General features: G+C 44.0%; 10 protein-coding genes across 10 annotated transcripts; 6 read left to right on the forward strand and 4 right to left on the reverse strand.

Annotated features, from left to right (window-relative positions):
• Window positions 1–34: 34 nt before the first annotated feature.
• J056_001646 (uncharacterized protein) lies at window positions 35–4,463 on the forward strand (the record flags this gene model as incomplete). The annotated part of the gene is made up of 4 exons (XM_009271274.1): window positions 35–79; window positions 131–1,861; window positions 1,906–3,272; window positions 3,326–4,463. 4 exons carry the CDS (start codon window positions 35–37, stop codon window positions 4,461–4,463), a joined length of 4,281 nt encoding a protein of 1,426 aa, XP_009269549.1.
• A 130-nt stretch (window positions 4,464–4,593) lies between these two features.
• On the reverse strand, window positions 4,594–8,510 carry J056_001647 (Nucleoporin NSP1; the record flags this gene model as incomplete). The annotated part of the gene is made up of 3 exons (XM_009271275.1): window positions 4,594–5,460; window positions 5,527–7,703; window positions 7,751–8,510. 3 exons carry the CDS (start codon window positions 8,508–8,510, stop codon window positions 4,594–4,596), a joined length of 3,804 nt encoding a protein of 1,267 aa, XP_009269550.1.
• A 106-nt stretch (window positions 8,511–8,616) lies between these two features.
• J056_001648 (UPF0396 protein UM) lies at window positions 8,617–9,340 on the reverse strand (the record flags this gene model as incomplete). The annotated part of the gene is made up of 2 exons (XM_009271276.1): window positions 8,617–9,226; window positions 9,276–9,340. 2 exons carry the CDS (start codon window positions 9,338–9,340, stop codon window positions 8,617–8,619), a joined length of 675 nt encoding a protein of 224 aa, XP_009269551.1.
• A 337-nt stretch (window positions 9,341–9,677) lies between these two features.
• On the reverse strand, window positions 9,678–10,910 carry J056_001649 (putative deoxyhypusine synthase; the record flags this gene model as incomplete). The annotated part of the gene is made up of 4 exons (XM_009271277.1): window positions 9,678–9,884; window positions 9,930–10,616; window positions 10,678–10,832; window positions 10,883–10,910. The coding sequence occupies 4 exons, from the start codon at window positions 10,908–10,910 to the stop codon at window positions 9,678–9,680; spliced, it is 1,077 nt and encodes a 358-aa protein (XP_009269552.1).
• A 201-nt stretch (window positions 10,911–11,111) lies between these two features.
• J056_001650 (uncharacterized protein) lies at window positions 11,112–12,971 on the forward strand (the record flags this gene model as incomplete). The annotated part of the gene is made up of 2 exons (XM_009271278.1): window positions 11,112–11,156; window positions 11,223–12,971. 2 exons carry the CDS (start codon window positions 11,112–11,114, stop codon window positions 12,969–12,971), a joined length of 1,794 nt encoding a protein of 597 aa, XP_009269553.1.
• A 60-nt stretch (window positions 12,972–13,031) lies between these two features.
• On the reverse strand, window positions 13,032–13,959 carry J056_001651 (Pre-mRNA-splicing factor sap62; the record flags this gene model as incomplete). Its single annotated transcript, XM_009271279.1, has 3 exons — window positions 13,032–13,631; window positions 13,682–13,808; window positions 13,955–13,959. 3 exons carry the CDS (start codon window positions 13,957–13,959, stop codon window positions 13,032–13,034), a joined length of 732 nt encoding a protein of 243 aa, XP_009269554.1.
• A 59-nt stretch (window positions 13,960–14,018) lies between these two features.
• On the forward strand, window positions 14,019–15,154 carry J056_001652 (Chromatin modification-related protein EAF3; the record flags this gene model as incomplete). Its single annotated transcript, XM_009271280.1, has 6 exons — window positions 14,019–14,029; window positions 14,085–14,159; window positions 14,210–14,411; window positions 14,467–14,875; window positions 14,923–15,007; window positions 15,064–15,154. 6 exons carry the CDS (start codon window positions 14,019–14,021, stop codon window positions 15,152–15,154), a joined length of 873 nt encoding a protein of 290 aa, XP_009269555.1.
• A 142-nt stretch (window positions 15,155–15,296) lies between these two features.
• Window positions 15,297–16,197, forward strand: J056_001653 (uncharacterized protein; the record flags this gene model as incomplete). Its single annotated transcript, XM_009271281.1, has 3 exons — window positions 15,297–15,507; window positions 15,558–16,105; window positions 16,153–16,197. 3 exons carry the CDS (start codon window positions 15,297–15,299, stop codon window positions 16,195–16,197), a joined length of 804 nt encoding a protein of 267 aa, XP_009269556.1.
• A 7,913-nt stretch (window positions 16,198–24,110) lies between these two features.
• J056_001654 (uncharacterized protein) lies at window positions 24,111–24,416 on the forward strand (the record flags this gene model as incomplete). The annotated part of the gene is made up of 1 exon (XM_009271282.1): window positions 24,111–24,416. One exon carries the CDS (start codon window positions 24,111–24,113, stop codon window positions 24,414–24,416), a length of 306 nt encoding a protein of 101 aa, XP_009269557.1.
• A 431-nt stretch (window positions 24,417–24,847) lies between these two features.
• J056_001655 (Aspartyl aminopeptidase) lies at window positions 24,848–26,307 on the forward strand (the record flags this gene model as incomplete). Its single annotated transcript, XM_009271283.1, has 3 exons — window positions 24,848–24,871; window positions 24,918–26,260; window positions 26,292–26,307. The coding sequence occupies 3 exons, from the start codon at window positions 24,848–24,850 to the stop codon at window positions 26,305–26,307; spliced, it is 1,383 nt and encodes a 460-aa protein (XP_009269558.1).
• Between the last annotated feature and the right edge of the window lie 19 nt (window positions 26,308–26,326).

The following is a 26,326-nucleotide window of genomic DNA, read 5'->3' on the forward strand; positions in this document are numbered from 1 at the left end:
AAACCAAACGACCATCATCAACTTATAAAATAATATGTCATCAACCGAGTCAAATCTCATGGACTTGGTGCATAATCAGGTGGGTTTACTGATGTATAGTGCATCTCCCACCACTCACTTGCGTCCACAGATTTCAATTCTCATCTCTACGATGAAGTTGAATAGCAATTGGTCTAATTTTACTCCAAATTCACTCCCACTATCCAATTTGGCTGTTGATTTGGGCTTAAAGGGCTATTCTCCCGTGAATCCCCAGCCAAATATCATCCAACACCTCTATTCTCTCAGATTTACTGGTAATATTCAAAATCCAAAAGAAATCCTTAGCCCCTTCCTCTTTATTATAACAAATCAATCAACTTCTGGTCCAATCACTCTCGCTGCGTTGCAATCAATTGAGAAGTTTATATCCTCTGATTTGTTATCAATACACTCCCCCCACTCTCCCGCAGCGGTTGATTCTATCGCCGAAGCTATTTCCAAATGCTCTTTTGATCCCACTGACTCCCTCACTGACGATGCAATCCTCAATCGCATTCTTGACATCATCAAACTCATTCTCTCCTCAAATCTTGCCAAAATTACTTCCGATAAGTCCGCTTCCTCTCTTATCGAAACCGGCCTTGAAATGGCGTGTCAGATGAGGTTGTCTCCCTCCATACGCAATTCTGCTGAAAGAACTATCCAATCCGCCGTCAGATGCCTTTTACTTGACTTCAAATCAAGATACCAGCCTGGTAACAGCGAAGACAGCTCTATTTCCCCTTCGAAGCCTTCTAAATCTCCCTTACAAGACTTCTCCGCTTCTCAAAAGCCTTTCGGCGATGCTACCATGTCTGAGGTCATCAGAGTCCTTGTCAACCTCCTCGACCCACACGACACCAAATACACTGACACCATTAGATTGGCTGCCCTCAGAATCCTAGATGTCGCTCTCACCACCGCCGGGATCACTCTCTCCAACATACCTCAAATACGCTCTACCCTCTCTGACCAAGGTTGCAAATTCCTCTTTCAATTGGCTAGAGTTGAGTCTTCTAGCTTGTTAATTATGACTATCAGAGTTATTACTGTCCTCTTTGACACTTGCAAACCACATCTAAAGTTACAGCAAGAGCTCTTCTTCTCTTTCCTAGTCGAGCGTTTATCTCCATCTACTCAAGATAACGCCCAGTCATTCGATCCTTTCCACACCTGGGAAGCCTCTGTCATGCCACCAGAGCACCCTGACGACCACGATAAGCTTAATACTTCCACCTCTGGCTCTGCAACTCCCTCACTAGCTCCCGCCAAAGCTGCAAAACCCGCATATGGTCAAACTAGACAGCTTCTCCTCGAAACTCTCGTACACTTCATCCACACACCCAACTTTCTCTCTGAGTTGTGGCTCAACTACGACTCAGACATCGATTGTGACGATTTGTTCGAACGTGTTCTGTCGTTTACTATTGATGGTATTTTCCCATATGACAACTCCTCACTTGAATCGCAGTTATTGTGTCTCGAGGGTGTCCTCACCTTCATCTCCCAGGTACACGGTACTCTCGTCAACACCCCCTCCGACGCTCACCTCCAATACCCCACCAATATCGCCCTCACAAAGTCTCGCAAGCGTATTATCCTCAATGGCGCACAAAAGTTCAATTCCAAACCGAAACTAGGATTGGAGTACTTGACGCGTCACGGTGTGATTGACGTGGAGATGGCTGATGAATCTTGGACCAAAGCGACTTGTGACAGTGTAGCCAAGTTTCTCAAGCAGTGCGCTCGTCTCGACAAGCGCCTTCTCGGAGACTACATCTCTCGCCCGGAGAACAGCGAGGTGTTGAAGTCATTCATGTCTCTTTTTGACTTTAGGGATGTGAGTGCATGATGAGGAGTTTGAACATTCTAAAACATCTGCAGCTATCTATTGCCGACAGTATGCGCCAAGTGCTCGAGACGTTTCGATTACCCGGAGAAGCTCAGCAGATTGCGCGTATCACTGAGGTATTTGCCGAGCACTATTTCTCATTTGCTCCTGAGGGTATCCGATCGCAAGATTCTGTTTACGTTCTCGCATACTCAGTCATCATGCTCAACACGGATCTTCACAATCCGCAAAATCGCGCGCGACGGATGAGCGACGAAGCCTACAAGCGTAATTTGCGGGGAGTTAACGACGGCGCAGACTTCGACGCAGCGATGCTCGATGACGTTTACCATAGTATCCGTAAACGCGAGATAGTAATGCCGGAAGAGCATCACGACCAAGTCGGCTTTGATTATGCGTGGAAGGAGATGCTCGTGCGCAGTCGCACGGCGGGGCTAGTAAGAGATGCGCATTCTCCCAACCTCGTCAAACCTATCCTGGAGGCAAGTGTTCGCAGGGTGCTTGCCGGTCTCGCATACGCCTTCGCTAGCTTCGACGATAGCTCCGCTATCAAGCGCGTCATGGAGGCATATGCGCATATCGTCTATCTCGCGCATAGATTGCAACTACACCTCATCCCTGATATAGCCTTTGTCAGCCTACGCAGAGCGGCTGCGGTGTTGATTGGGCGTTTTGACGAGACGGAGAATGAATTCGCTCAGGCGAAGGTGCCTCTGAGCGGGAGCAAAGATACACTCACCCAAATCAGCGTCTCGAGCCACACTGTCCAATTAGGGTACGATCTGCGCGCTCAGTTGGCCGCATGGACTATTTTTAATGTGATACTGCGCGACGTTCGCAATGTGTCAGACAGCTGGTTCGACCTATTTGACATGTTTCTTGTGCTTTTCGCCAACGAAATGCTTCCAGAGAGCATCCAGACGCTCGAGGACTTTTTGGGTGGGAGCACGCCGATACCGCGCGAAGCGAGTGGGGATACACATGCGCAGGAAAATGGACAAGGACAAGGCAAGGATGTAGCACGGACAGGTAACTCGACCAGCCTCCTCTCCACTCTCAGCTCCTACTTGCTAGCGCCATACTCTAGCGAGCCTCACATGACTCAGGCGAGTGACGAGGACGTCGACGCGACGTTGCACGCTCTCGACTGTATTCGCATTTGTAATTTGGAAGTCGTGTACAGCGGTCTGTGGCACCTACCTGGTAGCGCACACTCGCGTGCGCTCTCGGCACTCACGGATATGCTCGATGCGCGCACGACGGCTAAACTAGCTGGGGTGCAGTACAACAGAAAAGGGATCCCGCCAGTGTTTGTTCCGTACGACCGCAGGACTGTCTTTCTGCTTGAGCTGCTGGTGAGCATTAGTGTGCGCAATCGCGATGCAACAGAGACGACGTGGTGAGTGTATAGTCTTTGTGAAGGTACAGACATACTAATAACGTATTGTTAAGGCACACGGTGTTCCCGCTACTGGAAAAGTTGTTGGCACACGCTAACGTGTTCTCTACTCTCCTCACCGAACGCGCCGCTGTCGGACTGGCTAAGCTGACTGAGGGTATTAGTGCACATGCGCAACTACACGAGGAGCTTTTCATAGCTATCGATCTTTTGCGCTCTCTTCCGCCACACGCGCTGCTGAGTGCGACAGACCATCTTGTCTCGCTGGTAGAATCTGTGCTCGCAAAGGCAGATGTGCAGAACAGTACCGAGTGGCATCTCCTTATTGCGCTGCTCCACTGCTGCAGTGGCAGAGTGAGTGAGCGTGTATTAGGCTTGCTCACTACCATAATCGATCAGCATCTCTCTCGAGACTCTCTTCCTGCCGTGCTCGACCTTCTCACTGCGCTCGCGCTGCATGAAAATAACGCTGCATTGGACATGCTTCTCACTTTGCGTCGCGAACCCAGTTGGGATTGGGAATGGGAGCAGGTCAGCGCTCTCGCTAGCAAACTTGGCACACTCTGCCTCCAACCAGCTAAGCACATTCGTCAACGAGCAATTGAAGGCCTTGCAGCTATTTTGTTGGAGAAACCTCGCAATGATCTTATCGTATTCACCCATATCGCTTTTCCTCTCTTAGAGAATCTGTTGCGACCAGATGTATTCAATCGTGATCCTACCAGTGCGGGTATGGGAAACACTCGCTCAGCCGTTACTAATCTCGTTTGCAAAGTGTGGCTGCTCCTCGATCTACACTCGCTCGATGACGAACATGTGGAGCGGGTGTGGCTGGAATTGTTGGATTTCTTAGATAGATTTATGTCTAGTTCGACCAATAGCAAGAAGATGAATATGGTCCATGAGAGCATTCTCGAAAACATAAAAAACCTCCTACTCGTTATGCACGCGAATGGTATCATAGACCCTGGCACGAAGACAGATAGTCACAGCCATCAACTATACATCAAGACGGCTGAGCGCATTGATCTATTTTTGCAAGGATTTGTCGGTGAAGTGTTGAAAGACACGCATCAGAAAGAGCAGACAAAGCAGACGGAGCATACAGCAGAGACGCAAGACAATGACGAAACAAACCAAGCACAGCAAACACACCAATCACACGACACAGGTACAGACACGCCCTCGTAAACATACTTTATAGATATGCATCGTAATAGTCGATTTTCGATATTAATTTAAATTGGAAATGTAGTTGTAATGTGCAGATAACCTTTGGTCGTGCGTGGGAAGAAGGTAATTTAACGGAATAATCCTAAAATTAGCGTCTATTCCGACGCAATGGCTTCACAGGCCGCGATGAGTTGGGTGTGCCTGGAGCTGGCGATCCCGTGCCTATGTTGAAGAGGGAAGGTGATCCAGGAGCTTGTTGCGGGGTGGATGGGTTGGGCGCGGGAGCGGGTGCAGATGAACCGAATGCAAATGGAGAGCTAGGGGCGGTATTGTTGGTGCTAGAGGCGCTTGGAGCTGGAGCTGGAGCGGGTGCTGCTCCAAAGCCGAAAGCTCCTGTGCTTGCGCCGCTCGAGGGTGCACTGCCGCCGCCGAACGAGAATGCAGGCGATGCTCCCGCTCCTGCTGCAGGTGCAGGTGGTTGTGACTGGCCGAATCCGAAGCCTCCACTGGAAGCACCACCTCCAAATGGCGTGGGTGTGGATGTGGGTGCAGTCGCTGGTGCACCGAAAAGTGGTGCTGAACCGGCTGGACGTGTTGGGGATTCTTCCATAGAATCACCACCGCCATTGCTCTGCTGCTGCTGCTGTGGTTGCGGTTTTGCCGCGCCAAATGCCCCACCAGCACTTCCAGTACCGCCAGCACCACCAAATTGGAAAGAAGGTATGCTACCACCACCACCACCAAATCCAAATGAGGGCGTCGACGAGACAGTTTCACTCGTGCTCGTCGGCTTCGCTTCGCCACCGCCAAAAGCAAACGACGACTTGTTCTCACCCGCCGATGCAGACGCAGTGGCTCCACCAAATGAAAATGTGGGCTTATCGGTACTGGCTGGCTGCGAATTTCCAAACAAAGTCGTCTGCGAGCCGCCGAATGCGAATGGAGGTTTGGACGTGTTGGAAGAGGCGTCGGTGGGGTTCGTGGACGAAGCACCAAAGCTGAATGGACTTGATGGCTGTACGAGGAGATACGTTAGTCTGTCGGTGTAGTTTAATCGACATAAGCCCAACTATATACTCACCTTTATTGGTTCAGTGGATTGAGATGCAGGTGCTGGCGCAGATGCAGGTGCTCCGAACACTGGTGGCTTTGCAGTGTCGTTACCACCAGCGCCAAAAGAGAATGGAGAGCTTGACTTAGGTTTGTTATCGTCTGTTGCTGGGGCACTACCTCCAAAAGAAAATGCTGCTCCAGGTGACTTTTCGTCAGCTTTTGCAGGCTGCCCGAAAGAGAATGTCGGCTGTTTCTTCTCCTCATTTTCAGCGGGTTTAGGCTGTCCGAAAGCAAAAGAACCGCTGCCACCATTGACCTCATTCTTGCTCTCTTTGCTCTCCTTAATCTCACTAGGGGCACCAAAGGAGAATGCTGCTCCTGAACCTGAACTACCGCCTCCGAAAACGCCGTTGGAGCTGTTAGGTTTCGACTCATCCGATTGCGGTTTGGTGAATGAGAATGCACCACCCGTGCCTTTTTCGACATCTTTCTTCTCTTCTTCCGCTGGCTTTGTAGCTCCAAACGAACCACCAGAGCTACCACCTCCACCGAAGGAGAAAGGCGAGCTTGATGCAGGTTTGGTAGAAGGCGCAACACCGAAACTAAATGCACTGCTTTTGCTTGCGCTACTCTCACCCTTTTCTTCAGCTGGCTTGCCGAATAATGGAGCTGGAGACGCTGGTTTATCTCCACCAGTTGCATCGGTGGTATCTGCCTTGCCTTCAGGCTTGTTGCTGAAGCGGCTGAGAAGAGAAGGCGTCTTCTCGTCCGTCTGTGCTCCCCCGAAAGAGAAGGGTGATGCAGGTTTGGAGTCTTGGCTTGGTGGCTTGCCGAATGAGAATCCACCTAATGAAGCGGGTGCAGCAGCTGGCTTTTCATTCTTCTGGTTATTTTCGTCCTTCTTTTCTAACGGAGCGCCAGGAGAGAATGGATTGGACTTGGTCTCCTCCTTGTCATCCTTGTCATCCTTATTATGCTCTGCAGTACCACCAAAGCTGAAAGTAGGTACTGACTTTGGCTTGTCATCCTCCTTCTTGTTGGCTTCAAACAGGGCGAATGGATTTGGTTTTTCCGCTGCTGCTTTCTTTGAGTTCTCTTCTTCTTCTTTCTCCTTCTGGGTTTTTTCAGACTTGGGTGCGCCAAAAGAGAAACCGAGTGGTGGTTGTGATTGTGGCTTGCTGTCATCCTTCTTCTCCTTCTCCTTCTCATCCTTATTGTCAAAGATGGCTGCTGGTGGAGGTCCTTTGGGTGTTGTCGACTCACCGCCGAAAGAGAAAGGTGTTGCTGGTTTGGGTGTGGCAGGTTTAGTCTGCTCATTCTGCTCCTTAACATCAGTTTCTTCCGGTAAATTGAAGTTAAGCTTGGGATTAGGAGCAGGAGCAGGAGTAGGAGCACTTTGTTGACTGGCGATACCATCAAAGTTGAAATTAACCACTGGAACACTCTTCAAAGCATCCCTTTCCGCCTGACGCTTACGTTCCTCCTCTTCTTCATCGATTTCAGCAGTATCTTCACGTGGTTTGCGAGCGGCTGATGAGTGTTGTCTGCTGCTGGTCATGGTGCGCGCCCTGAGCGACGACCTAGCTCTATCGGTAGCACTAGGGCCTTTATCTGCGCCATTTGCGTCCTTTTCACCAACTTTGCCCGGTTTGAATTGATCCTGTCCAGACATTGGAGCGAACAATTTAGCCGCGCTCGTAGTAGCGATTGGGGCGGTATGTGGGGAAGAGTGGTTTGGCTTGTCTACGCCCTTACTTGAATTGTCTTGTTTATCCCCCTGCTCTCGCTCACCTACATACCCGTCTTCATGCTCATCCTCGTCATCGCTGGGTACAGCTATCTTGCTACGTGGTCGTTGTTGTGTTTTGGGCAGTCTCTCCTGTAATTTGCTACTTTTCAGGTCATGCTCGCGGTGGCGTCTCTCTTGTTCCCTGCGATGCTTGCTGCGTGCGTAGGGACTAATCATAGCTTCTGCCTTTTTGTTGACTGGAGGAGCTAGTTTGCTCTTTGCAGGGTTTGGCTTGGGAATAGGAATTGAGATGGTAGGCAAGTTGTATGACTGCTGTGATTGCTGTGATTGTGATGGAAGAGGTCCTCTAGCAGAAAGAGGATTTGATTTGCGTGCATCAGTGAGCGGAGTTCGCATCTTCTCCAAAGCCAGTAGAATTCTCTCAGCCTCGTTTTTTGGAGGTTGGGGTTGAGGTTCTGTGGAGTGTCTTAGTTAGAAAACACACGAAACACGCCAAACTCACTTCTGGCTTGGGCTTCCTCTAAAGACATGAACTCGTCTGCTTGTTCGTTGTATACCATTCTTCTCTTGGACGGTCTTTCAGGGGATGGATCGATAACAGATGATCGTTTATGGGCAGTCGAGTGGTAAGGATCGTTGGTTGCCGCGGAGAGAATGGATTGCAGAGGGTTGTGATCCTTAGTGGGAACAGTTGGAGTTCTATACCTGGTGCGTGGGAGTAAGGGGGAAGCGTTCCTGCCATTAGAGAGGAGAGAGCGGCGTGGGTGTTTAACGGGAGTGAAAGGAGAGTTTTGTAAATTGTTGTTGTTGTTGTTGTAGGCAGAGCCATAACCACTACCACTGCCATTGAAAGAAGAAGACATTTTAGGTGAAAGAGTAGTTTGCCTATTACCAGGAATCTGTAAATGATTAGATTTAGCCATTGAAGGCGGCAGATCATTATAAAAGGTGTGCGGCCTTTGTTTAGCCTTTGGTGGAGCGTGTGGTGCGCGTGGTGCGTGTTCTGAGCGTGGTTCTTCACCTTTAGACCATGGAGATTGAACTTGTTGAGCGGACTCTTCGTCTGGATGATTACTCACGCCCCCAGAAAGCCAGGAAAAAGGCTTGGAGACGAGTGAGCGTACGCTGGATAAGAGACTGGCAGTGTTATTCTGTGTCGGAGTGGGAGTTGGACTCGGTCTTTGATACGGTTTTGAAGGCTTAGAGGGCGTGTACCTTGAATCACGCCTCTGTGGGCCAATTGAAGTGCCTAAATCTGACATGATGATTTTTGTGTTGGTGGTGGAGCGGAGGAAGAAGACGAGTAGAATGAATATACGAATGTACATCTTAAATATATTACATTATATTTCAAATTACAATCCAATTTCATCTTTTATTCCCCTTGAGCTTCTCGCTTACAAGCTCCTTGAAAGACGCGACTACCTCATTCTCCCGCTTCATCTTATCCTCTGCAGCCTCTTTAACCATCTTACGCTTCTCTTCTGCGGTATAAACTTCATTCTCCTTCCTCACTCGAACTTCATTCATACGCTTATGTCTATTACCAGACATTACGTAGCCTGCTTGCTCAAGCTTATCTATCTCACCGCTTTCAATTCCAATTTCTCCACGTCTTGGTATACGCTGTCCATCTTGGACAAACTGTGCCATTGCGGTACCCTCTCCTCTAAGCATCTCCCTGCCAAAATCCTTATCGCTCAACTTAACCATGTCTTGTGGCAAGGGCATTGGGCCAATGTCCTCTATGCTATTGACTTGCTCTGTTTTCTCCACGTTTCTCTGTAACTTTCGATGTTTACGTTTTTCATCTCTGTCTTCTCTTTCTCTGCTTTTCCCTTTGTCTTTCCATCTTTCTTTCCCTTTCTTTCTGTCCTTATCATTCCTCTCTGTAGCGCTTTCGCTGTGGCTCCTTCTCTTCGCCGGCGGTGAGGCTGGCCAGATACTCAATTTTGTGTTTTTTCGATATTCTGCACGGCTATAAGGGGCGTGTTAGTATCACCACACAATACACTCCCCACACACACCTCTCTATCCACCGAGTACTCCCTGGTTCACCAGCGAATCGAGCTGGCTGTCTAACTTTGTACATATTCTGTGTTTGTTCTCTGTATTCTTTCTCTTATTTCCCCTTTTAATCCAATTTTGTGAATTTTTTTCGACAGAATTGGTATAAATTGAACCAGCCATTATTCTTGCTTTCTTAATCCATCGCATCACATAGAGTTGTAATGTACTCGCTCCAAGCCGATTCATTGCGCTAAGTGACTGCGTAAATTGATGGTGGGATTTATCCCCGCTTTAAGGCTGCTCTTCCTGTCAATCTTGCTGGCTCTTGTGCCACTCAAGTAGGAATCTGCCTCTACATAAGTTTACTAATGTATTCTAATGTCTATCATATATACCTATACACCACAAATATCATCTAATTACTGCCTATTCTCCCAATGTGCTTTTCCCCATGTCGCTGCCACCAACATAGGGAAAACAAGCGTGGCATCTGCACTCACTTTTATTGACTCCGCTCCACTCCTTATCTTCCCCCATGATATGGCCTCATCAGGTCTAGCTCCTGCGTCTGATCCGTCGAATTCTTGGCCAGTATTGACATATACGGCGTAATCTGCCCCATTGCGCTGTAGTATTTTAGCAAGGGCTATCTAATCTAATCTCCAACCCACAAATAACATGGCATTGCACACTTGATGCTTGCATACACCACCACCCAATATAATGATACCCGCCTTTTTAGACCTTACTGAAAGGTCATTGAGCCTTCTAATATCACCAACGAGATCGATATTCAGTCCTGGATTTTTGTATGAGTGAAAGTATATCATGTCTCCCAGTGAGCCATCTGTGAGTGCTGGACAGAAGACAGGAATGTCGTTCTTGTAAGCCCAGTAATACACACTCCGCTCATCGTTGATCTCCTTCCCCAGTCGGTGTATAACCTTGCTAGGTGTCCAACGTGTTTGTTCTGTATCTTGTTCCTCCCTCATCGCATCTAAAATGGGTACAACCCAATCCTCGAACCGACAATAAGCCTCATTTGGTACGAGGAGATTACCTATCCTGTTCATTCCCTTCTTGCGTAGATGAGCGCCATCAAGATTCCAGCCATCGCCGGTGGGTAAATAAGTACCAGGACCGAGGCATTTGATAAAGTCTTCTTCCACGCCGCCAGCAGTGGTGCACAGTACATTTACGTACTTATTCTTCACCAGGAACAGCATTATTTCTCTCAAACCACTTGAGATTAGATTAGATGTGTATCCGAGAAAGATATTCGCCGTGGTGTTCCTGCGCTCCTCTTCGGGTGTATCATCGTCCTCAGCTCTATCTTCATCAGACAGCCTCCACGATCTCTGAGCTGTTTGTGAGAATGGTGGTGGGTAATGTAACAAGACATGCCATCTGGTTAATCACTTCCACCGCCCTAGCCAGTCCCGTTGCTTGAAATCCTATAGTCTCGTACGCAGATAACAAACCCTGCAGAGACTGCGGCTGCTCAAAGTCAGGGCCTTGGACGAGCCTGGCTGAATCTGGGACTGGGTCTGATTTCACGAATACAGCTGCATTAGCTGTTGGTGTGTGTAAATATCTCTACCTTTATACATAGCCACCTACTAACCTGCGTCTGTCTGATTGCAAGTGGACATTGATGACAGAATTAGTTGAAGCAGTGCATCTTTATAATTTACTAATGATTCTGTTAATTTAATAGCATCACTATTATTTTATTAACAACACTATCATATAAATAGCCTTCTATTAAAAAATACTTGTTGACATTGTCCATTGACAGTCGCAGTACCTCGTTCAGTGTTTATCTCATACACGGTGACACACCCAAAGAAGCGATGAGTTGGAAGAAACGCAAAGCGAGCGGTGCAACGTCAGACGATGTAAGTTGAGTAATTTTGTTGAGTTTACCGCGTATCGCATATCCTTATCGCTGAGATGAATCGCAGGTATTTGAGAAACACAGCGATATACCTTACACTCCACCAATCACAAGCAAGCCTGTTAACTTGAATTTCAAGCAACACAAATTCACTGCCAGCACCGCCCACCCCAAGCCATCAAGTGGGAATAGCAATATGACGCGCTTTATTCGCCGTAGAGGGAGTTTTAAGGGTACAATACTCTTAGCGCTCACATTGCTTTTGCTATTTCTCTATAAAACACTTTCAAACACAACAATATCATCTGAGACACACCCACCTAGCACACCTATGCTCATAACTAGCGGCGTACTCACCAAGGAAGATCCACGCTCTCTTCTCCATCGCCTTAATATCCTAACTGACAGAACAACGGTGCATTTCAATCGCCGCAACGACACAGCAGCTGACGTAGACGCAATCGTACATCTACGCCACAGAGCGGATAACTTACCGCTGATAGTAGCAAATCTGTGCTCAAATACTCTATCAGATGTTATACGCACTGTGACCGTGTACAATAACAACCCACTATCGACGGTGACACATGACGATATGGCCACGTCTCAATGCCCGCTGAGTAAGTTGAAAGTGGTGAATGATTACGATGACGGGGGTTTCGGTCAGATGGCGAGGTATGAATTGTGTGCAAGTGCAGATCCAGACTCACGCTACTGCTTCATTCAAGACGACAAGCACATCCTGCCGCCTTCTGTCATAAGGTCTATGCGCTTCTTACGCGATTTGGATCCTCATGGTTCGCCAATTGTTCCCGCTTCCAGCGAGGGTTATATACAGGCACGTTGGGAACACTGCCTGAACGCTCCTGATCTCAATATACACACATGCGCATATAGCATGGATCCTGGTGCACTTCTCTCGACGCGCGTGGCAGAGTCTTTCCTGCGCTATATGCAACAAGTTGGGGTAGATAATACGGTGGACACTGTGAGCATCGTTGACCGGGTAAACGGGGTAAATATGGTAGATGTGACGAATTCGGCATCGACAGACAGCTACTATAGCATCCTCTCTAACTCACACCCCTCATCCGTCATGGTCGTAGTCGTGCCCTCCTTGTGCGACTTGATGAGGAGCAGCGGTGAGGATGCGGCGGCAGTAATGACGAATGCAAAGGTTTACGGTGAATACGATGTGCTGCTAGACTCCTTAACGCAGCTTCCTTCACACTCATCATTCACTCAGGTGAAGGAAGATGGTGTGCACAAGCTAATGCATTCTGTAAAGGCTATTGGAGATAACGGACTAGTGCTTTTGAGCAATTTGCAGCTTCTGCCTTTTGTAGGTGCGCGCGATAGCTGGAATGGTACCACCCCTTTTGCGGAGTGGATTGAGTATCGTAGAAAGGAACTAGGCGAAGAGCGAAAAAAGCAAACGATCGAGAGCGGCTATGGAGCGATGCTTGATGGTAACTCAACCACTTACTTTAAATCTTTCGGCGCTGCTATGATGGCAGACTTTGTTGGTTTTAAAGTGCCGAGTGGTGCACATTCACTCCATTTGGCTGTAGATTCTACCGCACTACTCGCACTACTCACAACACAGTACTCTCAAGATGGCTTGTCGTACTTTTCTCTTGATCACTCTTTACATTGCCAGCCGGCTAAAATGCACACGATGCATGGCAACAGACTGTTTGAATGCTCAGTTCCACTCGTTCAAGGGTTTGAATTTGTCAGGTTTATCGTGACAGATGACGTTGACTTGTCAGTTGAATGGTCTATCAATGAAGCTTGGCTGGGGTGGAATGGATAGATGAAGATTTTCAGTTTTACTAATTCGGTGTACAACAACAATTTAATGTTTATATGATCTTTAATCCCAGAGTAACTGCACGCTATAATTCTTTGCATCGACATCCCAGAAATCCCACCCAACGGCATCATCACCTAGTTGGTCCTGTTGGTTAATATTAACGGTACCAGAGGGGACTCTAAAGGCGATAGTTTCATAAGGTTCAGCAGCGATAAGAAGATATTGATATGCAGCGTTAGGCATTTCCCTGCGCTGTTCGAAAGCGCTCATTAAGCGTCTACGTGGTTTTTCATTGTCTTTGATTTGAGGAAGGTGGACGTGAAAAAGGAGTCCGACCTTGGTGGTTGCGGGTTCGTTACCATCAGCACCACCATCAGAACTACCAATAACCTGTTTAACCTTTGTCACTTTATAACCGGGTCTTCCAATTTTAACGAAATGTTTCTTAGGGGTGATAGTGTCAGGGCCAGGGACGCCGTTTGAATTTGTAGTGGACATGCTAAGCTCGTTCTCTTTGCTCTCCTTTGCAGCGCGTCTGGCTAGATTAGTTTGGTGCTTCTTTCCTTGGGTGTGAGCGAGATAAGAGCCTTCATTTGGGTGTAGTGTGAGGCACAGCTTGCATTCTATTGTACCTAAGTGGGTGCGCAGGATGTAAGGGTCCTTTGAGGTGTGATGAGTATATCAACCAATAATTCCAATCAACCACCCACTTTACTCAAATCTATAGTCTCTAAGGCTAGCTTCCTCAGTCTCTCTCTTCTGTCGGCGTTGCTCTCAGCTTCTCCGTATATTCCACCACCACCGAATTTTGAACCAACGCGATTTTGGTGGTCTAAGCTGAACGTTAGTGGGGTCCTGCTATTTAAATCAACATTGTCTAACCCATTTTATAGAAATATTTCTACAATTCACAGTCACGGTGGTTATTCAACAACAGCCATCATGTAAGCAACGATAAGAAATTACATTAAAATTAAAATAACGTCATAAGGTCATTTTCTTACTCAGATAAGGAGAATGTCTTGTGCTTTCATGGTCCGTTGCTTTATGAGGCTAAGGTGGGTGTATTGTGTGGTACAATTACGTATATTAATACATCCAGATACTTGAAAGTGGCTTCAAGGATCTTCTATTCACAGGTGAACAAATCCCTTCTTACTTTGTACATTACAAAGGCTGGAAACAATCGTAAGACACGATGAGTTTGATTGGTTTACACACTCACAACCCACACGCAGTTGGGATGAATGGGTTCCTGAATCTCGTATGCACAAACTAACCCCTGATAATCGTCAGAAGCAGAAATCTCTAAAGGAAGCCATCTTGAAGAAGAAACAACCACAATCAAACACTCATTCCCATTCAATCCCCTCTAATAAGAGTAAAGGTAGACAATCTCAACACACTGATAACCCAAGGAAGCGTGGTAGAGATACTGAGGTTTGTTTGACGTTGCTGATTGACTTTTCACATCTGAGACATTCATCATCCACAGGATTCTTCCCTTGAATCTCAAAAACGTCCTGAAATTAAACTTGTTATACCAGATGAACTTAAGGTTACATTGGTCGATGACTGGGAGTTCATTACAAAGAATAATCAACTTATTCCTCTCCCCCGTACTCCTAGCATTCAATCTATACTATCATCCTACAAATCGCACGCATCAAAGAATATTAAAGTTGCCGCTGGTCATCATAAATCAAAGAAGATCGCCCTTATTGAGGAAGTTTTGAATGGTTTGGAGGTTTATTTCAATAGAGCAATCGCTTCGAACCTTCTCTATCGCTTTGAGAGACCTCAGTTTGTTAAAGTGAAAAAAGAGGCTGATGAAAGGCCACAAAACCATCAACTTAAACATATGACTTCTATTTATGGCGTTGAGCATCTACTAAGGCTGATTGGTGGGTTTTAGTTAACTAAATTAAATAAACTAATCAAACACTTTCAGTAAACCTCCCCTCAATGCTCGCATACACATCAATTGATGCAGAAAGTGCGACCATCCTTCATGAGACAGTACAGAATTTACTCGAGTAAGTTGTAGTGCTATTTCCACCACCAAAACTAACTCTAATCTCTCACAATTAAGCTGGATTATCGACAATAAGAAACAATTGTTCCTCCCCGAGTACGAGAACTCAAGCCCAAACTACCAAAATCGTGTCAACGCCGGTAGCTAATCGTGGTAATTTAAAGTGCAAATATTTAAACCCTATGTAATATACACATAAATGTACTCAAATTAATTTTTTTATGTAACCTCGCTTCTGATTGGCGAGATCCACATCCCTCACGACTTGGACTCGGACAACTCTTCCAAAAATGTCATTATTTCGTTTAGCCAATAGAGGTCAATTCACCGCTGCAGCGACTTCTACTACTAAAGCTAATGGCGTCCCTGCCGCTGTTCAGGGCTTGAACTTTGCCCAGACTTACGGAAACGCTGAGCACCACCACCACAGCGGCAGAGCGGATAGTCCAGCTAAGTTTGCCATGGTGAACGGTTACGCGTCTACTAAGACTGTTTTTAATTGTGGGTTGTACCTGCTTGTTGCCATCGTATCCAACACTCACATCCAACAGCACCAACACCTACCCGTAACTTCTCCACTTCCTCAAAAGCCTTAGAAACTACCCAAGTCCCTGATTTCTCCCCTTACAAAAGCAAAAGCTCAGGCAACAACAAAGCTTTCTCATATTTGATGGTCGGCTCAATGGGTCTTTTAGCCTCAGCTGGCGCAAAGGCAACCGTCACTGACATCCTCTCCAACCTCTCTGCCTCGGCTGACGTCCTTGCCCTCGCAAAAGCTGAAGTCGATATATCGTCCATCCCAGAAGGCAAGAACGCCACCATCAAGTGGCGTGGTAAGCCTGTCTTCATCAGACACAGAACACAAAGCGAGATCCAAGAAGCTGACTCTGTCGCCATGAGCGAGTTGAGAGACCCACAGAACGATGCTGATAGATTCGAGACTCGCGAGTGGCTGGTCATGTTGGGTGTCTGCACTCACTTGGGTTGTGTCCCTATTGGCGAAGCTGGTGACTTTGGCGGTTGGTACTGCCCTTGTCACGGTAGCCATTACGATATCTCGGGTCGCGCTAGAAAAGGTCCCGCTCCTACTAACCTTGAGGTGAGCATTGGTGATTTATTATTTCATTCTCTGACGTACTTCCTCAGGTCCCTGTCTACTCCCTTGATGACGGCAAGTTGACCATCGGTTAAGAATTCTAGGTATACACACTGATACTGACAAAATGTAAACTCATCTAAACATCTTATATAATTATCTTTCTTTATCTTTTTTTATCTTTTTATTACAATACCTCGCGCAAACATTGCTGCCCAAAAGCTTTGTGATGTAGCTGAGTTCGTGAGGTGTAAGGGTGGCTTTAGTGTCCTACTGATTACCTTACGCTGCTCTCGATCTTATACATTTCCAATCAAAACAATTCTGCTCAACTCATCCCGCAAATGGTCGAGCAATGCAGGGATTTGTATAATATCAACATTCAAATATCCAAAGCTGCTGAATCACTCCGATGTACCTTTAAAGCCACCATAGACACAGTATCGAATTACTTGATTTTCAAAGATACCACCAGTCACAGCCATCTGATAAATGTGTGTACGCCGTCAGCCATGTGACTAGGAACGAGGGTAGCTGGTGTGTTTATAGGATGACAGTGTGATTTAAATAGGCTGCTCAATTTTAACAGATTCCTGCAGTACTATAAGTCATTTTATTGAATCAAATCTGCTGAAGGCACCCGGCAATTGACCAGGTTAGTGAATAGACAAACGTAGAATCAACGTATACTGACAATTTGAACAATTTAGCAAGGACATCATTTATATGACATTTTCAGCATTACAAAAACTTCTTATTCAACCCCGCTCAATATACACAATCTTTGTATCCTCGACTACCGCCTATCTTATCTCGGATGGCTGTGTTCCGAATTTTCATGATCTCCGAATAGAAAAGCTTCATGTACAGCCCAAAAAATTATAATACTTCGCCAGATTCATATCCCTGAGTTTTAATTCGCGCCCTGCAGGGTATTCGAAATCTACCATCCGTCATCGCTCTGAAGCGTTTTAGGACAGATATGGATGATTAAACGCTCTTTATCAATAAGTACACACATTTACATCTGATGGATAATACAATAATCCAGGAATGTTAAGTGTCATCCTTTTAGACACGATTTACAGTTTCTGAAAAGAAGCGTCCACAGGACTTAGTGCTGGCTCCAGGCAAAAACTATTGTCACACTGGAATGTCACAAGCCTAACAAATTCATCTCATGCAACAAAAGGTCGGGCTCAGTCCAACTCTGAAATCAGGGATTTGGTTTCTGACCAGTGCATTTCGAAATTTGAAACAACGGGAGTGAGGTTGTGTTTAAGACTGCAATAGAATGTTAGAAGTTAAAATTGTAGGAATTATAATTTAATACACCAAATCACACTCCCTGCATTGTGGCACATTTAGCTGGACGAGTTTAGAGCACCTTGATACATGGTTCATGAAAAGCACATCCAATTTATTGTCACACATTTAATCGCTACATAATTATTTCAGAGTCAGCCCAGTTGGTAATAGCAATGTTTCTATGAATTAATAGGTCATTAAACATGCTATTCTCTCCCGGGAAAAGGAAAGTACGATAAAAGAACCCCTAAGTGTATTGAAACTTTATTCACGCTACCCAACACGATTATAGATGTAAAAATTTCAGAAATCAACGATGTCAACGCATACAACAATATCAAGAAGACAAATACGCTATATAGCTTACTCTCGTCATTTATTTTAAGGTCCCGTATTTCTGCTGGCTTTCTTCATCGTTGCTCCGGTTTTGTGGTCGGTTAGTCACTGATCGCAGGCCATTCATGCTACATCCATCGGGGACCATCGTTGTATAACGTCGTGTACATTTACCTTACTAGCCAAAAAGCTTCTAGAAACCATTTTACTCCTGTATAATTGCTTTATCATTTGCGGCGTGGAGATGGTCGAATTTGTTATCTAGTCTGGGTTATCTAAGTAGCCTATTGTATAATAGAAGCCATATTTGATGGAGTTGTACGATTCGTGTGATCTTAGTCAATTTGATCCGCTCTTCCTGGTTGCACAATCAATGAGTGAAAGGGGGGTTTCTAATCCCGCAATAGAATATCTCCAGTCCGTGAGCCAAGAAATAGACGCAATATGCCAATGGCACAATCATTTCGCCTGTAACTGCTACGTATCCATACTCTAAAAAATGATGGGAAGGAAGTATTTATTAGTTCTAACACATACTAAATATTTGTTTAAACATATGTTATGCAAATTAAAGGCAAGATTTCAGATGTATCATTAGTTACATTAACAATAGTGAGGAAAGGCATAGTTTAAATTACTTGCGAAGACGCGTGACACGCCAGCTACGCCTTTCCTCATGACCAGTCATACACTAACTTCACTATTATCATTCGCGTTATCTGATTTTACGCTGTATTGTACAATTCAATCCTCAACCCTACTACAGTCTAAAACTTGTACGAATTGCTAAATTGTAAAGTGTGATAGGTGGAGGTTCTACTTCAGTTACACGGTAATAGGACCTTCTATTTTCGATGTTGACTCATTTATTTCCTATCTTAGTCTCCGGTCCCATCCAGACCTTCCCTTGTTTTAACTTCCGAGACACTTAGACATTTCAGACTATAAAAGCCATGCTATTGATACAATGTATCTTAAATAATTACTCATGATTCTATCTGCTAGATTTGCTGCGAAAACCTTTGCTCAAGTACAAGTCTGAACCTTTACGGGTGCTTATCAAATTATGCAATGAAAGTAAATATTTATATGTTTATCATTAACATTCAAAAACGTATAAAAAAGATATATATGGTTGCAATGGCTGAAGAAATCAAGGTCGATAAAGCTGTAACATTATTAGAGAAATCCTCATTATATCTTTTTGTATTTGTAATTATTAAATTGAGATACATGAACTTGATTTGCAGCCGTCATTAAGATGATTCAAAACATTCTTACTCACAGGCTTAAAGGTGATTAAATCCTGGAAATTGAGTGGTAAATATTTTCACGCGTTACCATTTCTAATTCTCATTTCTTGGCAAAGAATTAGAAGCCATTATCAATTTTTATGATGCTGTTGATACTTTGATATGGCATTGGTTTTCTGTTTTTCAATCCAACTTTGTTTCATGCGTGGATCCGTAAGTCAATTTGTGGATGCGTAGTGACGTTGTCTTCACGTTGAGAATTTGATACGTACTTATTTGTTATGATTTGGACCCCAAGCACAGTTTTAGAAGCAAAAGAAGATTGCTCTTATTTATTATGCTCGCTGTGAGCAAACGGCTTGTTATGCTAACTTTTAGGTTTAGCAGAGCTAAACGGTATTATTAGATATTTTCCACGCTGAACCACTGTCTGTCAAAAAGTGTTTCGTATTGTTCAATGTTAAATTGATGTGATTGCTAAGTTATTTTCGAAACAAAACAGCTGCTATAATTTTTTGGTTTTTATAAGTTTGAATACTGTTTTCTATTGTGTTAAATATTTTCAAAACTTTAAAAATTCACGTTCTCTCCTTAAAACATGATTCAATGTGAATAATATCAACCAACTGCAATCATGTGCGCGATAAAAAACTAATTTTGACTTAGATGTGTAGATTCTTTTGTAGAGCTACAAAAAGGATCTCACTGTTTTTCGCACTTGTAGTGTCTCAATATTTAGATTTTCAAATGTTTTCGCAGCAAGCAAGTCATATTCCAGTTAAACCTCAAAGGTCATAGTATTTATCTCTAATTGAAAACTTTTACTGTCCTGCCTCGTTGAATTGCTTAAGGTCATATCACAGAATCCTGATCCATCAAGACCTGAGAGGCGCATACGTCAACGACGGCCGATTTTTGTTAAGATTAGGTTTCTGCTTTCTATGTCATCTTTTAATAATAATATTCTAATAATTCTATGCTGGGTATTGATTATACGTTCTAGTTTGATACTGCTTTTGTTTCTACTAAGCTATGCATCAGTGTGAATAAATTATTGATAAAACTCTGCTGATTAGCCTCAAAAACTACAATTTGAATACGACTTCTAATATCGTAAGCTGGTCCTATCATTTATCTTTGCGACACTCATAGGTTTTGTTCATATGAAATATTTAGCTTAAGGCCCTATTTACACATGATTTTCACTATTAGTTTAAATCGTGACACCACATGTATTGCTTAAATCTAATGTGTGGAAGTTTTCTTATTTCATCGAGAAATTTCTGCCCCAATATTACTTTCACTATGCCGCAACATTATAGAAAAACTTTCAACATTTTATTGTTTGTTTTGAAGTCCCTTTTTGATGACAGAAAATTGATGGCTGATTTATAAGCCTCGATTTTTTGTGCTACAGTGGTCATCTCTTGTCCCCTTGATATGTTGATGTAATTATAGAAGAAATATTAATCGGAGAGGTTGGCATCTATTTAGCTCTGAGTGGTTTGTGGCTCTTTTTTTACTTGTTGCCCTTTACGGTACGTATGAGGTCTTTAGAGAGTCACCGCTTTTACCCTACGATATTACCTAACCCTTGTACACACTGAGCATGGTGTGATGTAGGTTCCAAGTAGCTAGAATGTTCACTGCAGACATTTTTACAAATAGAAGCACTAAATACAGTGTCTGCCAATTCCCCACTACCATCCTCAGCTTGCCCAATTTGAGATTTATTTTGGAGGTGCTATCAAATTTCGATGGAGTGTTGCTTTTCAAGCTTACTAAACTTATGCCCTTTAAATTAACTTGTGTGCCGCTCTTAAAATTTCTCAGTGGATCATACTGGGATTTTCCACTGAGACACCCTGAAAAATTACTAGTGAGCAAGCTATGATTCTCTTGGTAACCTTGCCTTGTGATTTTATCGGTATTTACACCTTATGTCTACTTTGGAATCATTCCGAAAATCTCAAGAGTCAGAGGCGGGTTAGAAGGGTCTGTGTCAGCACCAAGAGTTTCCATTGGCAAGATGGAGAATCATTTCCCATCCCTCATGGCCTCAAATTCAATGGTTAGATTGCATATTGCTGCTGCTATGGTGTCGACCGATATCATATGAATGTTTTTCCTGGTTTTTATAGGTATGGGGCTCTTGAATCCTACGTGATCAATTGAGATCTAATTAGCAATTCTTCGTACTTTTGAAGCTATCTGTAGTAAGAGTTTCTTTGGTCTTGCATTGATCCTATAGCTATTCCACTGATCGCAATAAGGAGGCTATTCGCGCAGGAAAGGTGACTCCATTTTGTGTCTCAAACACAGTGAAACTATGTTGATATACTAACTAATATGCTTTGGCTACGATAGCATCACTTTTACAAGTGTTTCACCGCAATTTTTAATATCAAACACCCTTCTGCCTATCAATTGGTGATGAGCATATACCAGCAACACGCAAAGAATAATTCGGTCAAAGAGCGTTACATTCAGACACATTAGTTCTATTTAATCATGACTGTTGTTCTACAGTTTGGACCCTTTACCTCCTTATCAAAACTAATCACAAGCCAGACAAATACTCACAAATCAAAACGGCATATTACACAACTTTTTCATCAGTTACACATGTTCTTTTAAATGATTATGCATACATTTTCATTGAATCGATCGGTGTGCATGAATTTTGCCATGATGTATAGTAAATTAATTATAATTCTAATTACCTCATAGCTATCGGCGTGTAATTAAAATATGAAGAGGCTATTGAAGTTTATCCGTATCTAATTTCAGTTTTCACTAATTAGAATCTAACCTAGTGCTTGACAACTGTTGATTCCTGGACTTTTAAAAGTCCAATGGGCGAAAAAATGGTTTATTCTGTCACCTTTCAGCTTTACCTAAAAGCCAAGCAAATGCATGCCAATTGGCTGAATAGTGTGGGTCTACCGTGATCCTACTTGGTCTGTCTTTATTTTTGGACATTTTGAATCCGATTGGTCCGATCCGATGTATATTCAGCTCATATTTTAGTTTTGCCTAACTGCAACCTAAACTAGTTCATGTCAATTGGCGGTAAAGAGAGGGAATTGCAATCCTGATTAAACCATGATCATGCCCAAAATTTTAGAATAAGAAAGTATCAATTAGATTCCCTTTCGGATCGTTTCAACATTTATCACTAGTTGTGGCCTAAGTTATTGCACGTATTTTGTCATATTTTAATAGTCGGTCTTTTGAGCTTATGAATAAGGGCATAATTATCTAACAGTTTTTGGAAAACAAACAGTCCGTACAAATATCTATTCGGTTCACTTATCTCGTTTATCTATCCTAATGCACACATTTAGACTAGTGGGTGTATTAACATTCCAATTTTTGCATGATGATCTTTGACCTTTTTGATACGAATGACCTCCTAGCGCTTTTCTCCTCTTCCTTTCTATTTCCTGTGTTTCGTAGCCTACAGTGTTTGAGGATTTCTCTAATAATGTTACAGCTTTATCGACCTTGATTTCTTCAGCCATTGCAACCATATATATCTTTTTTATACGTTTTTGAATGTTAATGATAAACATATAAATATTTACTTTCATTGCATAATTTGATAAGCACCCGTAAAGGTTCAGACTTGTACTTGAGCAAAGGTTTTCGCAGCAAATCTAGCAGATAGAATCATGAGTAATTATTTAAGATACATTGTATCAATAGCATGGCTTTTATAGTCTGAAATGTCTAAGTGTCTCGGAAGTTAAAACAAGGGAAGGTCTGGATGGGACCGGAGACTAAGATAGGAAATAAATGAGTCAACATCGAAAATAGAAGGTCCTATTACCGTGTAACTGAAGTAGAACCTCCACCTATCACACTTTACAATTTAGCAATTCGTACAAGTTTTAGACTGTAGTAGGGTTGAGGATTGAATTGTACAATACAGCGTAAAATCAGATAACGCGAATGATAATAGTGAAGTTAGTGTATGACTGGTCATGAGGAAAGGCGTAGCTGGCGTGTCACGCGTCTTCGCAAGTAATTTAAACTATGCCTTTCCTCACTATTGTTAATGTAACTAATGATACATCTGAAATCTTGCCTTTAATTTGCATAACATATGTTTAAACAAATATTTAGTATGTGTTAGAACTAATAAATACTTCCTTCCCATCATTTTTTAGAGTATGGATACGTAGCAGTTACAGGCGAAATGATTGTGCCATTGGCATATTGCGTCTATTTCTTGGCTCACGGACTGGAGATATTCTATTGCGGGATTAGAAACCCCCCTTTCACTCATTGATTGTGCAACCAGGAAGAGCGGATCAAATTGACTAAGATCACACGAATCGTACAACTCCATCAAATATGGCTTCTATTATACAATAGGCTACTTAGATAACCCAGACTAGATAACAAATTCGACCATCTCCACGCCGCAAATGAGTGTACAGCGCAAATTATAAAGCAATCATACTAGAGACCATTGACACACCAGTCCCATCGCAGTTTACGCATTCCAGCAATGCTGTATTCGACGAGGCGATATCATCTTCACTCGAAAGCCAAGCGATAGGCTAGGGAGAATGTCCTTGTCACAAAGAATCAAAAGTTAGAAGCACAGATGCATAGATGATGATTAACATAACTGTTTGACTCTACTGACGAGACACAAGAACGGTTTCCAAAGCTACCGCAATCAGCACTGCGCCAAGGCGGACCGCAGATTTCATCGTACAACGTCGTAGAGAAACGTTACAGAAATAACATTAAGATTCGCGTACCCTTGTTGCTGCTGTATCATATATTAGGCAGCCTGAAGAAAGATCCTGTCCCTTAAGCACCTCAGGCTGGCTGGATGGCCATTTATAGACTGTTGAAAAGCAGCTTTGTTGTGAGTGGTGGTGACCCCATAGAGGAGACAGTTTCACGCACTCGGAAGCAGATACTTAAGCCGATGGGTCCGTGTTGCTCTACGTAACAAACAATTTTTACCCCAAAGATAGAACACTCAAGGATAGACAGACTGCACACATCTATGCTCCTATCCACGTCGCCTAACGAGATACCTTAGGTTAGCATTGGAAGGCAATATCAAAGATGCCCACCAGCTATGCACGATGGGTGCGAGTAATAAGAAAGCCGATTTGAACGTTTTGCAGAAGATCTCCAGCAGCGTCTCTGTATTAGCACTAGAAGAGCTTTGGAGTTTAATATTCACCCAAATGGTACAAGAGAAGGCATCAGTAGGGGATGTACAACTCATCAACAAAGCTGTTGGACAGTTGGTGAGCTCTACAAGAAATCTACCAACGGTTGACACTATGTCTATGTTATCTGCTGCCATGTGGGCTTTATTACAGGGCAAGAAGGAGAGTGCGTTGCGTTTGGCAGCGCAATTAAGTGGTAGAACGGCGTCTTTGTAGTGCCTGAAGGTGTTTAGAATGCTCACCAAGACTTCTGAGAATCTGGACGATGCTGATGGGGAGGATGAGATGTTTGATAGTCAAATTGATAGGGAGATTGAAGATGCGACGATTTGGCTACTATAACCATGCTTTACTTGTTACTCGAAATGTCTTTGCCAGGCAATAAAGGGAAAGAGCAGGGTAAGCGATTTATAGGCTCACACTGCGATTGCGCTCTTTGCTTGGCTCACTCTATGAAAGGAAAGGAAAGCTGATTGTTGACGAAGCATATGATGCTGCTGTCGATTCTTTGCAAGTAATTGGCTACTAACTCATAGTAATCGAGATATGATGATTGTGTACTATTGGAGTGTATTGGAAAATTGATTATTTATAACTCCTTCACATGGGCTTTGAAACCTCATCGACCAAGAACTCGCAGTCCGCAGATGATACAAAAGAAAGCAGCAGAAGTGAGTTTCAGTGGTTACTTGCAAGCAACTTTCTAATAATCAACAGCGCTTTTGTCAATACGTGAATTCGTCTACTGATCCATTTCACGCAACGCACAGCGCAGTACAGCAGCTGGAGAGAGCAGGTTTCAAGAAGCTCAGTGAGCACGCTTCTTGGAATGGGCAACTTCAGGCCGGCTCCAAATACTATTTCACCCGCAACCAAAGCTCCGTCATCGCATTCACCCTCGGTGCCAAGTACAACGGCAGCGGCGGTCTCAGTGTTATTGGTGCACACACAGACTCACCAAATCTGAGAGTTAAACCGGTGTCCAATAGAGTCGCCCAAGCTTATCTCCAAGTCAAATGCGAGACGTACGGAGGCGGTATTTGGCACACGTGGTTCGACAGAGATTTGGGTATTAGTGGACGCGTAATAGTACAGGAAAGCGAATCATCACCTAAATTTATAAGTAGGCTCGTTAAGATTGATAAACCAATACTGAGGATACCATCATTGGCTATTCATTTGGACCGAGAGGTTAACCCATTCAAATTCAATGCAGAAACTCATCTTACGCCTATTCTCGGTCTCGTGAATGAACAGTTGAACTCAGCTGAGGCCGTCGATGCAATGAAGTCCCAGCATCTCTACGACTCGCACCCAGTCGAGAAACACCACCCAATAATGTTAAAAGCTATAGCTAAGGAGCTCAATGTCGAAGTTTCTCAAATCCAAGACTTTGAACTGAATTTATTCGACACCCAAAAAGCGACTTTGGGAGGTATTAATGACGACTTCATTTACTCATCTCGCCAAGACAACTTGCTGTCTTGTTTTGCTGGTGTAGAAGCGCTGGTCGAATCTTCCAAGAATCTGGAGAACGACGATAGGGTTAGCTGTCTGTGCCTATTTGATCACGAGGAAGTAGGGAGTGCATCCACATCCGGTGCTGACGGCTCACTCTTGCCTGACTTGATACATAGACTAAGTTCGGAGCTGAGCAAGTCCAACCACGCCAAAGCATCTTTCGAAGAAATCACTGCTAGATCATACATCATCTCTGCGGATATGGCTCATGCTGTACATCCAAACTACGCAGAAAAGCACGACGACCTGCTCAGGCCCAAGATGGGAGGTGGTGTTGTAGTGAAAACCAACGTCAAACAGCGCTACGCAACCAACTCAATCACTTCATTCTTGTTGAGCAGATTAGCTGAAATAGCTAAAGTCCCTTTGCAGCATTTCAGCGTCAGAAACGATATACCCTGTGGATCAACCATCGCACCTATGCTAGCTAGCAAGACTGGTATTCAAACTGTAGACATTGGCTTGCCACAGCTGGCTATGCACTCGATACGCGAAGTAAGTGGAAGTGAGGATACCCAGCACCTCATCAACCTCTTCACGTCATTTTACGAGAACTACGGGCAGGTACAGACCTCAATTGTTGTAGACTGAAAATTTATTTTAAA

The sequence above is a fragment of the Wallemia ichthyophaga genome (genome assembly GCF_000400465.1).
Source record: "Wallemia ichthyophaga EXF-994 unplaced genomic scaffold scaffold17, whole genome shotgun sequence".
Lineage (NCBI taxonomy): Eukaryota > Fungi > Basidiomycota > Wallemiomycetes > Wallemiales > Wallemiaceae > Wallemia > Wallemia ichthyophaga.